The sequence below is a fragment of the Betta splendens genome, chromosome 16 (genome assembly GCF_900634795.4).
Source record: "Betta splendens chromosome 16, fBetSpl5.4, whole genome shotgun sequence".
In the NCBI taxonomy this organism is placed as follows: domain Eukaryota; kingdom Metazoa; phylum Chordata; class Actinopteri; order Anabantiformes; family Osphronemidae; genus Betta; species Betta splendens.
The window spans coordinates 10489134-10503200 of NC_040896.2; the positions used below are offsets into that span (position 1 = coordinate 10489134).

General features: G+C 45.0%; 1 protein-coding gene across 3 annotated transcripts; it reads left to right on the top strand.

Moving 5' to 3' along the window:
• The first annotated feature begins 2103 nt into the window (after positions 1–2103).
• Positions 2104–12898, top strand: LOC114843433 (polycomb protein SCMH1). 3 transcript variants are annotated; one of them, XM_029129982.3, is made up of 17 exons: positions 2105–2405; positions 2773–2989; positions 3927–3999; positions 4176–4253; positions 4468–4538; positions 4650–4884; positions 5221–5309; positions 5535–5781; positions 8537–8781; positions 8915–9106; positions 9584–9710; positions 9800–10000; positions 10101–10265; positions 10352–10474; positions 11430–11558; positions 11741–11874; positions 12037–12898. In XM_029129982.3, the coding sequence occupies exons 3-17, from the start codon at positions 3975–3977 to the stop codon at positions 12154–12156; spliced, it is 2181 nt and encodes a 726-aa protein (XP_028985815.1). In that variant the 5' UTR covers positions 2105–2405; positions 2773–2989; positions 3927–3974; the 3' UTR covers positions 12157–12898. The 3 variants fall into 3 exon arrangements, with proteins under 3 accessions (XP_028985816.1, XP_028985815.1, XP_040923793.1); XM_029129983.3 differs by lacking the exon at positions 4176–4253 and having other exon boundaries at positions 2104–2405; XM_041067859.2 differs by lacking the exons at positions 2105–2405; positions 2773–2989 and having other exon boundaries at positions 5538–5781.
• The last annotated feature ends 1169 nt before the right edge of the window (positions 12899–14067 follow it).

Here is a 14067-nt window from a genome sequence, read left to right on the forward strand (position 1 = left end):
CTGTCTGTATGCGCTGAAACAGACCACGGTGGTGGAGCCATGCCATTGGCCGGTGGACACCTACAGCAACATGTTGTGAAATCCAAAAACACATTGCCAGCTAAGAGAGCCAGATTCAATTAGTGCGATAAAACGAAAAGAGCAAGCAAGACATTCCAAACAGGCCAAAAACTCCCGGCGCTGCCAAAAGAAAATAGCAGCCACTAATAAGAGGATTTACATTCGCATTTTCACAGGTTCTTTGTATAGTTGTATCATACATAACGATGGAGCCATGCTAACAAGATGAGAGGAAATTACCCCTAAATATTCGCCTGATGACAGCCATTAGAGGTATTTGCATCTGCAAGTCAACCTGTGCAGTTTGTAGAATCTGTGTGGATTTGAGCGGATTCTAGATGGTGGTGTCTTACAGTAGCTTACTGACGCACAGGTTTTTCCTCTAGTACCTCTCTATTCTTACCCTCGTTAAAATACCATTCTATATTAATATGATTTATTACTGACATCCATTTTGGCATCATGTGCTTTGAGTGTTATTTGTTGAACCTTGGAGGAGCGGATACTACAGTGAATTGCTGGATGGCGCGCATCATCATATAATGGCTCATAGACTTTCACAGACTGCTGCTAGAGCAGTGGTTGAAGGCTTATTAATAAAAAAAGAACCAGAACCACATGGAGACGCTGACAGACACGCAGACGGGAGCACTGTATACAGTAGGTGATGCCTTTACCATATGCCACTTGGTTCGCATGTAGTTACAGCAGCAGGTAGAGAAACCATAACACTGTGAGTTCTCTGCCTGGAAAATATACAATAAATATATTTATATTTAAATATTCAGTCCAATGCTATTATTGCTAGAATAAAGCGGTAGTGAAGAAATTGTAAAGAAAAGGAAAACTCAGATGATGAGAGGGAAGAAGCAAAAGTTACCAGCTCTGCTTTGAGTAAGACAACACTGACCCCTAGTGGTCGTAGATGGAATAGGTGATACTTTGCATAAAGCTCATGTGCACAGGAGAGTGGATATATTTGAGCCTCTGTGTGATGATGGTAAATTCGTAATGTGGTTGCAGAAGCCCTATATGAGTGAACGTCGTGTTTGCATGTTGGTGTTGTGCAGGAAACTCGAGGTCTATGTGTTGTTTCTCCTCCCACATGTGCAGTCGTAGGAGCGCTACATGTGAGCGCAGACGCTGTGTGGAGTGCGTGTCCACGAGGTGTGTGTGTGTGCGTGTGTGCGCGCGCTAATAATGGTGCCTGGTGGACTGGGGCTTCCTTTGATGCGATGAAGGCCGACAGGCGTGAAACAGGTCCAATCAGGCGCGTGGGTGCTGCCAATTAACCCTTTTCACCGTGTGAAACCAAACATAATTGCCTGGGGTGCAGGGGGCCACTGGGCCATGGCCTGCCCAGCGTAGGCTGAAATGGGCATTAGCAGTGCTGCCAGGTGACCATTATACACAATTGAACTGCTGGGTGTTTCTCCAAATCACATAGTTACAGTTGCTACACAGACCTAATTGGCATGGCATTACCAAATGGCCCCCGATTTCTAATTTTCACACCTACACAGTTCATCTGGAATATCTTTTCAAGTATTGTACTGTGCCATATATTACACTAGAGCGAGAACAGTCCATGCTGTTTTGTTGTATTCATCACTCTGTGGATGTGGATTCTGTTACATTTGAAATGTTACATTTCTGTATTTGTAGATAATCAGAACTGGAACAAATAGCGGTTAATAACTTATGCTTTGTGTGCGCTGATGATCACATTTTATTCATGTTATGCTCAAGGCAAATACCCCACATTTTAGTCAAACACCCCAAACTAGAGCAGAGCTCTGCACAGCAGCAATGCTGCATGGCTATTTAATACACTTCTATTTTCATCTGCCTTCTATTGCTATTAGCGTTGTTTTAATAGCCGTAATCCACTGCAAACACACCTATGGCTATTTGGTGTCATCAATTAACCCCACTGTGTCTTTGAACTGTGGAATAGTGAAATATTAATTATTATTATTTCCATTTTTATTATCACGTATTAATCACCCTTACTATTTCAATTAGCAGGTATTTTATTCACATCGTGTCTTTACCCTGAGCTAAAACTGGAAGATGACTCCACTCCGCCACCATGCGCCGCCGCCAGGGGTCGCTGATGCCCCGTCTCCATCCTCTGGTTTGCCCGTCTATTGGCGGACTGCCCGAGAAGAAATGTTGGCAAAACACCCCCTCCTCATCGTGTAGGAAAAAATGGCGGACAAGCGCTAGATCCCCATCAGAAACAAACAGAAACACGTTTCAAAGCAAGGCAGACGTCTTCGGATACACCGAGCATCGGCTTCGGCGTTGAACCCACGTTAGCACCGACTAGCTCCGGCGCGCTGGTACGCTCCCTGTTGGATAATGCTAATATTTGTAATCGGGTCAGCGAGCTAGCGAGCCACCTAGCATGCTAGGCTAGCATCCTTGGCAGCGAGCATGTCTGTAGCGTAGCACGCTGCATGTGGTGTCTGCGTGGTTGCACTGGCTACACGCGAGTCCCGTAGACTCGTTTTCCTGTCTGATTTGCACCGTTATTCCGGTGTTAGCATGTGGGTGTTGTAACGGGTGTCAGCTAAACGCGCGTCCGCGTTAGTGTGTATGCAAATGTCGCACATGACGGAGGGAGGGGGGGGGGGGGCTTTGTGTTTTGAATGGGGCGCAACAAATGTCGACGCGGTTGTAACGTGTTATTTTGGCTCCAAATGACAGCACGAGGTCCCGCGTAGGTGCGGAACAAAGCGGGCGCGAGCGGCCGGAGGGAGCGGCTGCCCGCGGGTCCGTGCCCAACGCGCTCTCCCGGGCGGAGAAACGGGGAGCCGGTCGCTTTAAGCCGGACGCCAGCCCCCGCGGCGGAGGGAAAAAGGCGCACTTCTACCGAGAGGCAGCGGAGCGGAGGGACGCGGCCCATCGGTTATGAAGGCGTAAGGTAGGCAGCACCGGGCGCAGCTTCAACGACGCGATGCGCGAAACGTGGGCTTGTGGCTTTCATGCATTTGACGGAGAGCAAACAGGTGTGATGGTGGAGACGTGCGTGGAAACCGCCGCGTGTTGTTCGTGTGCCGTTTATCGCCGCGGCCCGAACTCCTGCTGTATTAAACCGTGTGTAATAAAGGCAGCGGTGAATCAACGCTGACCTCTGGGTCACTGGGGTCATCAGCCCCTCAGCACACTGCCCTCCTCCAAACCCGGCTCTCAGCTGTACACAACCTTTTCAGCACAATCCCAATACTTAATTGGCAAAACTCTACATGAAGAGGCTTTGTGTGAGTTGTATTGTTGTTGAAGCTTTGTGCCATATCAATAACACCAATTCACACTGAATTACATAAACAAAAGCGCTGGTGCCCTCTGCGTAATTGCAGTGTTTGGATCCTTTTATGTTTTATTGTTTGAATGTGAATTTTTCAGTGAGGTGCTTCAATAAAGTAGACAGCAGCAGATTATAGTCAAGTAATTCAAGAACAAAATTATAATTTTACAGCATGAAAAAGTCGAAGAAACTTTATTTATCTCTGAGGGGCAATTCAAGGCAGGACACACAAGCAGCATGGCCGTTGTATAACAACCATATAAGAACTTCAGTAAGTTCATAAGGTTAAATAATAATCAACGATAATATTAAAAAATAATAAGAAATGAAATCCATATTTACTGCCTCTTGTTTGACGTGTGACGTCCCCGTCAGCCACGTTGTATGACCGTATTGTATAGATCCTACACTCCTAATCACTGATGTAAGGTGTGTGTAGTGCCTTAAAATGAACCATGAGGCTCATGGTTTTAAATCATTAGTCACAGCAACATCATGCCTTCTGTGTTTTACACACTAATACATTCTCCCTCTCTGGCTTTCTTGTGTTTAGAGCGGGAGGTCACTGTTGCACCCTAAGCTTGGTCAGTACTGTTGGAGCATGAGGAAACCTGTGCCACAGAAAGGTAGGAATACGCTTAGCTTTTTTATTACTACATCATATGATTATACAACAAGCGCCTTCAACCGCCACACGTCGATGCCAGGTTGAAGCAGAGATTGAGATGGGTATTGCAAGGTAATGACTGATAAGGAAGCCGCATTAGTTGGGAGCTTACTTTGTTTCTGCTGGCTCCTCCAGCTGTAGAGTGGAAAGATGCCAGAAGGATCAAACATGCCCGAAGTGGACGGCCCTCTCGGGTGCCATCACAGTACCAAGGTAAACAGGCTACAGCAGCCAGTGGTGTAATGTATGAAGTAAGTTTAGCCCTTGTCCAGTTATTTTCTTAAATAATTGAAAATAAGCTTATTTGGTCCAAGTGTCGATAATAATTTCAATACCCATGTCAATTTTTGCTGCAGTTGCACCAAATCTGGTGTGTATTACATCTTACACCTCCCCTAATATGATATGGACTGTTGTTGCTCTGCAGGGCACTTCAGTTGGGATAAATATCTGAAGGAGACAGGTGCCACTGCTGCCCCAGCATCATGCTTCAAACAGGTACACGCACTGATGTCTCGGGGTCTTTATTTAACATATTTGCACCCACCACAGTTCTGCTCTTGTTCTCCAACTAACACAACATCAACTGTCATCATCATCATCGTCTAGAGTCTTACGCCACCGGTTAATGAGTTCAAGGCCGGCATGAAGCTGGAAGCCCAGGACCCACGGAACACCACGTCCACCTGCATTGCCACGGTAGTGGGCCTGACAGGCTCGCGGCTGCGGCTCCGCCTGGACGGCTCCGACAACAAGAATGACTTCTGGCGACTGGTGGACTCCTCGGAGATCCAGCCCATTGGCAACTGTGAGAAGAACGGTGGGATGCTTCAGCCACCGCTCGGTAAGAACTCACGCAAGATCTCATTTCATGCTGTCGTCTCATCCTGTCAAACTGTTAAACAGAAAACAGGGTTTGATCCGTTTCTTTTTTCTTCTGTCTCGTAACATTTTGTCCACTAGATGTCAGTGATTGACTGCACGCTGTGTGAATGTGTGAGGTTGATTCTTATTAATAAATAAATAAATAAATAAACAACTCCCAGTTTTCAAATCCAGTACATTTCTGTAATGAACACAAATGCAAAAAGACACAAGATAGTTTTTAACATTAAGTATTTTAATGAATGCAACTATTAGCAATGCAATGCTAACTAATTTGTGTTCCTGTCGTTTTCAGGTTTTCGTCTCAATGCGTCTTCCTGGCCCATGTTTCTTCTGAAAACCTTAAACGGAGCTGAGATGGCGCCCTCCCGCATCTTTCACAAGGTACCTGTTCAAAGCTCATGAGCTCAACTTGCTCTCCTGTGTCATGATTCAACAACCGTTGTGTTTCTAGTTGTAGTTACTACTGTTTACTTTCACACTGATTGACTTTCACACTGTATTTGAATAGGTAGGTGTGTTACTCGTGTAACATTAGGTGCTCTGTGGTTGTCTTCATTGTACTGCCACTGTTGAAAGCACACCCTCCTTTCTCTCCTTGCTTCCCAGCAGGAGCCTCCCTCCCCGGAGCAGAACTCCTTCCAGGTGGGCATGAAGCTTGAAGCCGTGGACCGCAAAAACCCCCACTTCATCTGTCCAGCCACAGTGGGCGCTCTGCGTGGTGTCGAGGTGCTGGTCACATTCGATGGCTGGCGCGGAGCCTTCGACTACTACTGCCGTTACGATTCGCGTGACATCTTCCCCGTTGGCTGGTGCACGCTCACTGGAGACAACCTTCAGCCACCTGGAACTAAAGGTATAAACCCAAACTGTAGCAGGAGGCGGATCAATGCTTTTATTAATTTATAGTGTTTGTTTTAGCATGATTGTGAATTCTGCTGTAAGTCCAGGAAATGGAGAAAACAAGGGTTATCATTTCTGGGGTCAGCTGTGCTCTTCTGTTAGAGCCTACAACATGTGAAGAAGTGAAAAAGGAAGGAGGGAAAGGGGAGGCAGGACAAGTCTTTGTAGCCTGCTAGTGTTTTATGAAGGCCTGGCACTCGCCCAGTTGGCAGAGTGTGGCTATGACGTGGTCTAAACAAGCCTGGGTGCTCCCTTCACAGGCCTCTCACTGGCATCCCGTCTGATGAGACACCTCTTGGAGAATTGAGTTAAGCGACGGGATCGAGCAAAGAGAAAAGACATATGCTGGGAAAAAAAGTGGAGTGTTTACATTGTCAGCAGATGGTGGGAGGAGAGAAGAGGAGTAGGGAGGAAAAAGGCACAAAGGAGGAGCAAAGCAGAGGAAGAGTGGGAGAGGACAGGGCAGGAGGAGAGGGTGAGTGTGAGGACAGCTGTGCAGACAATCACACACTTTTGACTCTGCTTTGACCGAGAGAGGTGAGTAGAGATGAATGAAAGGACAAACATGCCGTCCGAGGTAGCGATGAACGGGCTTGTGACGGTATCTCGCTGTAATGCGAAGCTGGCAGTTGTGGCTTTGTGAACTCAGTGAACTCGGTGCACTCTGGAGAGAGGCAGAAAAAAGGGCTTGCTTGTTGCATGTTGGCTTGGCTGTATTTGTAATCCCAGGCACCGATCAATGAACATTTAACCTCAGGCTCTTTAAACATAAACAAATTAAGCAGGATTTGTCCGGTTTGTCAAGGATTAGTCAGCTGTGTTGTGTTTTTCCAAGCTGCAGAGTGGCACACCTATAAAAACCAGCAGTGTGAGCTGCACATTGATTGGTGCCGGTGCAGAAGTGTGTTTAATAAATACGTCCCACAGGCCAAGACCCGTGTTAATGAATGTTTCTGCTCCCGTCATAAATCTGTCCCTGTTTGATCCAGGATGAATACAAGTGTGTTGTAGTTGTTGCAGGTGCACGTAAAACCAGATGCTCCTCCTCCTGCTGCAGTTCCTAATGTAAAGTACTACATTTGCGAGTTTCTAGGTATTCTAGGCCTCTCTGATGTTTTGGTCATGTTCTGTTCGCTCAGCTCATGTGATTTCTGTCAGGGTGCCCATGAAGACAAGAAGGGCGTATGTTAATCCGTGGGAGTTGAAGGAGATAAATTTTAGGACAGCCCCACCGCCGTCAGCAGCCTGCTTCTTTATTAGGCTTTATTCCTCAGGCTGTTGAAGTGTTTACACATTACTTAAATTACCTTAACACTACCTTTTTGATTCTTCCACTGTGCCTCATTTTTTCCTTACACATATTTTCTCATATCGCTGAGTCCTTGTGTTCCTTCGTCTTTATTAATTTTTTTATGTCCACATTTCATGCAGGTCTGTGTGGTTGCTTTGTTCTGTTGGTTTGGTTGGTTGCTGTAGGGATCATAAACTATTCCTTAATTACGTTAATGCTCTGCATATGCCCCATTGTCTTTGGCCATGAGAACAGTTTGGCAGTGTCTCCTTGGCTTTTGGGATATTCATGTGTAAAATTAGTCCCACCATCCCAATATAGTGTAAGTACTTTAGCTTGTGGCTGTTGTTACATTGAAGAAATGAAACCCTCATCCCTTCTAATCCAGTCTGCAAGCCCGTATATGGAACAGTTTAACAATAATAACTTTTTCACTGAAAAGTCTATGTTCAAAAAGAAACCAGCAAATTATTTTTGTTACGTTGCTGTGGTGGTGTAAATCTGATGATGGATGTCTCATTACCTACAGGCAGAAAACCCTGAACGTCAGGCATAAGTACATATTATCCACCAGGAAAGGAAACAAGGGCGTGTGTGACAGGCTGCAAAACCTCTTTGTTGGTACCACTTCAGCTTTGTGTTGCCTCTGCCTCAACTTGTAACATGTGTTGCTGGAATCAATTCCAAAATGGCCGTATTCTATTCATTATAGGGATTTATTGTCTCGTTTAAACATTTGTTCCTGTGTTCTGTTGGCTCTATAATAGGAGTTTATGACAGTTGCAAATCATTGCATTTTGTTTGTGAATGTTTGTCAATTTGTTTAAGCGCATATAAAACCGACTTTGACTTTACGGAAGAAATGATTCAATGTTCAAATGAACAGGGTGAGCAAACTGCATTGCAGCCTGACCTTGATGTAACCTTGCAGCTCCGTTCCGTCTCGCTACCTGTTCGCTCTCTCCGTGTGAAGGTGTAGCGAGGCGTCCTCAGGTTTAAAGCTAAGGAAGCAAGTTCAAGTGAGGAAAGTGACTTTGCTGCTTAGTATGTGACCTTGATTGCTGTTGTTTACCTGCCAGATGCTGAATTGCATATTGAACCATCTAAAACATTTTCTTTAAAATATGTGATGCCATGAATTGAGAATGTGAAGAATAGTTACTTAGTTATTTAATAGTTAGGTAGTGAGTAATGGTCAGCCCTATTGGCTCATATGCAAAGTGGGTGTTTAATGTGTATAAATAAATCATAGCTTGCTTCCTGCTTGGCTGTAGTTGGGAATCAAACTGGGACAAAGCTCCTAGTATGAGTGTGCTGTCAAGCAAATATGTTCTAGTTTATATTTCAGGAGTGTAGCTCTGGTTTTGTTTTTAATTAATCTCCACTTGTGTGTTTCTGCTCATCTTTACCCCTGCAGTAGTGTTGCCTAAGAGCCTTGGGTCACTGACAGAGGGGAGCGTGGAGAGCACAGCTATGCACCCAACCCCAACGGTGGGACGACCACCAGGTCAGAGAGGCCGTAAGCCAGGCCGCAGGAAAACCAAGGTGACGGGGCCCTGGGCTCAGAAAGGCTCCGTACTGGGACCACAGGGCATCCAGCCAAGCAAAGAACTGGGGCCCATCAAGATCCCCAAGAAACGAGGGCCCAAACCTGGCAGTAGGGTAGGCTGCTTGACACATGGATGACTTGAATAATAAAATCTAATGTTCTTCATACGAAGATGCTTGTGGACCTGCATCTTGTGAACTCTGGCAACCTGACTTAGCTCTGTATATCGTTGCATTTCATTTGCAGTTGGGTTGGGCAAAGAGAGCCGGGTGGCTAGACGACGCCATGGCTGGACCAGGACGGCCGGCGACGGGCCCGGGGCGAACCAGGGGCAGACTGCCAGCCAACTGGGCTCAGAGGATCGCTCTGCAGCAGGCCCACACTCAGGCACAACCTCTCAAGATCCCAAAGAAAAGAGGACCCAAGCCAGGCAGCAAGGTAGCTGGTCCTGCTCACACGCATGTCAGCAATGAAGGAAGCATACTAGGGACTGGAGGGTTCAAATGAATACCACACTGTTTGTTCTTTTCCAACTAAGACAGCTGGTTTCTGTTCCAGAGTCAACATCATCTACAAAAACACAGTAGCTGTCCACAACAGATGTTGGAATCAATCCAGTTTGTACTGCATGCTGGCAGAGCAGGTTGCTGCACTCATCAGATTCCAATGATGTAGTGGGGAGAGATTAATGGAAGTACTTGGCAGAGTACTAAAGTTTTCCTTTGATCTTAGTTTTGATTCCGGCATTAGCTTTTTACACTGACAGCACTTTGTGTTGTGAAAATAATGACCAAGTGCATCATAAGAGAAGAGTATTTAATGTTGCACCATGAACTATGGGTGTAACTGTAATGAGCCAGTTAAAAAAAAAAAAACAAAGATGTAAAATGACCAAATATGTGTCTTTGTCTGCAGAGGAAACCACGTGTGGTTCCTAACCCAGTGCCCACGTCTCCCACCAGCAGCACCCCAGAGCCTGACACCAGCACTGTGCCTCTGGATAACGCAACCATCCCCAACTCTGCACTACAGGCCCCCACAGGTACATGACGACCACCACAAACACGCTCAATGTGGATTGTATTGATCAGTTTACAATTTAACCGATCAGTACCTTTCTTGGTGCCCTAGTTTGTGTGTACCTAAATAAGTACGGCAAGGTGGGACCCCATTTGGACCAGAGGCGCATCCAGCAGCTGCCAGATCACTTTGGACCCGGCCGGGCCTCTTCGGTGCTGCAGCAGTGTGTCCAGGCTTGTGTGGACTCTGCCCACAACCAGGCTACTGTCTTCTCCTGCCTCAAGTCTGGACAAGGTGGCGAAGTCATTTCTGGTGGGGACTGTGTTAAATTTAAGAAAAAAAAGAGATTCTGGTAAATGCATTAGAAACAGGTTGAAGTTAAACATTGTATCGGGCCGTTTGTCCCCTTTAGCCTACTTCGATCAGCAGCAGCACACCCTGACCCTGCCTACAGTCAGCAGCGTCACCTACGTTCTCCGCTTCCTGGAAAAACTCTGCCACAACCTTCACTGTGATCCTCTGTTTGGCAGTCAGCCCGTAGCCAGGGGAGGCCTGCACTACGACCACACCCACACAGGTCACGTTCATTAAACTGCTTTTTATACACACGTACCTTGTATTGTTTGTCATATTTATAGGTATTTTTTTCTGTGCTGGTTTAAGATAGAAGAGGTTTCTCTGACAGCCTGACAACAGGCCCAGGCCGAGGCACCAAGCGGTTCCTGCAGGACTACAAAAGTCCTTTGCCTCAAAAGCTGCCCAAAATCCCCCGTCACTCCATCGATGGTATGTTACTCTACTATTTTTCAGTCTAACTATTGTGGCTTCACTACGACTTTTTAAGGGCTCCTTTGTTAGTAATAGTTCAGTCTAATTTTAACTTTAGATTCTATAGAAACATGTATGTTTTTAATAAATGGCTCTGGTGTTGATCAAACTGACGAGCAGAGCAGTGAGTGGTTCAGAAATCATACTCATATTTTGTGTAATGGGTTCAGCTTCATTTTTAACACCGTGATCCAGCGAATTGAGCGCTACATGAGCGTCAGATCATGGCACCTTTTCATGTCAGCATGCTGCCGTATTTTCACAGCAGTGTCAGGAGCTTTGTCAACTTGTCGATGTCTCAGCAGGTTGGTTTTAAGTCTGATGCCAAAGAGAGAATGTTTCTAAATGTGAGATGTTTTTATTGTTGTTGGAGCCACAAATCACGCAGCTAATTCACAGTTTGATCCAGAAATGTTTTGGGGTGGCAGCAGAATCTGATTAAAGATCGGTTCAGTTCACTCAACCATGTTCTTCAAAACACACTGCATTAGTTGATTATTATATATTTGATTTGTACAGTGCATTTTGTTCTTTGCATGAGTAATGTATGAATGGTTTCAGTGCTCAGCCCTCAGCTGTAATACACCATGTTTATATACGACATTTAATTTTGGTAACCGACTGCTCTGTTGTGCAGTAAAAGCTCAAAGGCTGCTGGTAAAGCAGAAAAAGCTCAGTAGCAAATGTGGGCAGAAGGTTAATCATGTTATCATCTCCTAATTTCTTTAGATTTTAATTAAATTAATGGAGTATTTGAAGAGATTTGTGTGAGAGGTTAATATCCTCTTTGCATTCGCCTTTGCTGCTAGACAGGGCAGGAATCACTGTGGCTTTCTTTGAAGGTCACTATGTTTTTGAAATTTGATGCTCTATTTTTGCGAGAGCATTGATGTGTTGTTTTTGTGCGTTCCAGGCGAGTCCTTCGTGGAGGGCAGTGTTTCTGCAGCAGAGCACTTAAAGAAGAGTCCCCTCTCTCCAAACGCGTCTGGACTGACATCCGGCCTGAGGTCCAATTCAAAGCTGCTGCATCATAGCTCCACAGGTAGAACCGGCACCAGCTGGGTTCTGACAGATTCTTTTACCGCTTGCAGCTGTTGCTTCACTTTGTTGCATATAATCAAACAAATGATCTTGGGTTTGACCTTTTTTAAAATTTGGAAACACTAACTAGTTTCAAAGAGGATGGAGTAATGGATGTCTGACTTTCTGTTTGTGCCTCTTGAGGCTCCGGTAATTTCCGAGAGAGTCCAAAGCCGAGTGGTCAGGACCCCAACCTGTGGACGGTGGAGGATGTCATGCAGTATATCAGGGATATCGACCCGGTTCTGGCTCCACACGCTGACCTTTTCCGAAAACACGTGTGTACTCGCTAGTGATGATGTTTTCAGTAGCGCTGCTCTGCATCAGGAAATGAATGTCTTCACAGTTGACTTCTTACATTACAGTAGCTGCCATCTTTAGAGGACATAATTTGCTTGGCCTTTTCTCACGTTTTCTCTCTTCCCCTCCCTCCGCTGCAGGAGATCGACGGGAAAGCGCTCCTGCTGCTGCGTAGTGACATGATGATGAAATACATGGGCCTGAAGCTCGGCCCGGCTCTCAAACTCACCTTCCACATTGACAAGCTCAAACGGGCTTGAGGTGCTCAGCCAACCAGCCGCAGCCTTTTAAAAGGACTAATCTGCAACCTCACCTCTCCTGCTCTAGGATCAGTATATCATGCACTACATTGAACACTATATACTGACCATTTACATGTAGCAGCTTCCATCAGATCACCTCATCAGTCATTACATACTCGTGTCCTGACCTCATCCAATGAGCAGGATTTCTTTTGTGTAGCACAATCCAGCCTTGAGGCAGCATGCGAAACTTGGCTCATCCACTTAATCTATTTTGCATTTCAGTATAACTTGAAAAGTTGTGTGTGGCCATTTTAACTGTAAAGGGCTTTTTTTGGCCTACTTTTATTACATTGCATTTATTCTGTACATTTCATATTTTCTACTTCTTGAATATATGAACTTGTATTTTTGCCTTTTCAACATTTTGTGTTGGATATGCTAAAAGAACACTAAGTCATTACACTCATCCCAATAGTTGGGAACGTTTCTCATTAAAGTCTCTGTTTGAGGCACAATTTTGCAACTACAACAATGTTAATTATATGGAGGTAAAAACGTGATTTATGAAAGGAAGTAAAAAATTTATTATGAACTTAATGCCATGAGGAAATTTGTTGTCTTATTCTTGATGTTGTTTACGATGCCTTGTCTTGTCTTTATTTGTACTTTTTTAATTTTTTATACTATATTATTAGAGTTCCTACATGGAGAGCCCTATCATACTTAACATTGTTCAATAAATATATAATAAATTAAACCGTTGTTCCAGGCTTCTTCTGCAACACCAAGCTTTGGTTGAATTAGGACGTGTAGCCTTACGTGGTTCCTTCCTCTGGTTCATGACAGACACAAATGGAGATCTGACATATTGAGTTTGGAAAGATGCATCTTAATATTGAGCCCATGTGTGAATGACCTTATTGCTAATTCATCCTTGTTTGCATATCGAGTATGTTTTCGGTATGAGGGTATGAAAAGATGGAGCCAGACCGGATGCAATTCCATGTTTGTCTTGTGCAGACCTGGTTTATAAAAACAATTCTGATTCTGAGTAACTAATAATCCTTCCAGGACATGAACACTTTCAGCCCCTCCCCTCTGGCAAAAGGCTCTGGTCCATCAAGACTAGGACCTCACACCACAAGAACAGCTTCTTCCCCACTTCTCCCCCACCCCAAGAACAATCGCTGCCACTGCAAAGGTCACACGATTCCAGACCAGCTGCACACCCATTTCACTCCTAGTCTGTACATAACTCCATTTTAATTGTTTATACTTTATAAGTTGAGTTGGGTATGTTGAGATACACCAATTACCAACATCAAGTCAAGTTCTGTAAAGTGCTCTCTACAGAACCTGGCATTAACGCTTTTTCTGATTCTGACTCATTGACAGAGGCTTGCCAGCAGAGGGCAGCAGAGGTTGCTCTGCTTTTGCACCATCCTGTCTCCTTGCTGTTTCTCCTTGGGACTTGCTGACATGCTCTACCACGGGTGGCCTTATCTCCATCTGGTAACCACAGCGTGATAATTGCGCATACATTTATACCACGTTAAGATTGTTTATGGTTATTGTGCCGCTTCATTGTCAGCATTTGTCCTGTGTCTCTTCTCTATTTAAAGCCCTTCTCCTTATAATTATGTCTGTCTATTCTTCACGCTGCTTCTGGTAAGTATTGTTGTCATTGTTTGCTGCCGGTACATGAGTGGGCTATTAGGCTTGTGGGTGAAAAATGACTTGCAACTCAACATGAGGCAAAAGCAAAAAAATCTAACCACATCCTCTGAGTGAAAACAGGAAAACCTGTCAGATACGGTTGAAAACAGTGACCAAGCCCACTGATTTTAACTGACATCAATGAGAATGAAAGTGTGTGTGCGTGAGAACATGTGACACGCTCGGCCTGTGTCGTGTTTGTGTGTTTTC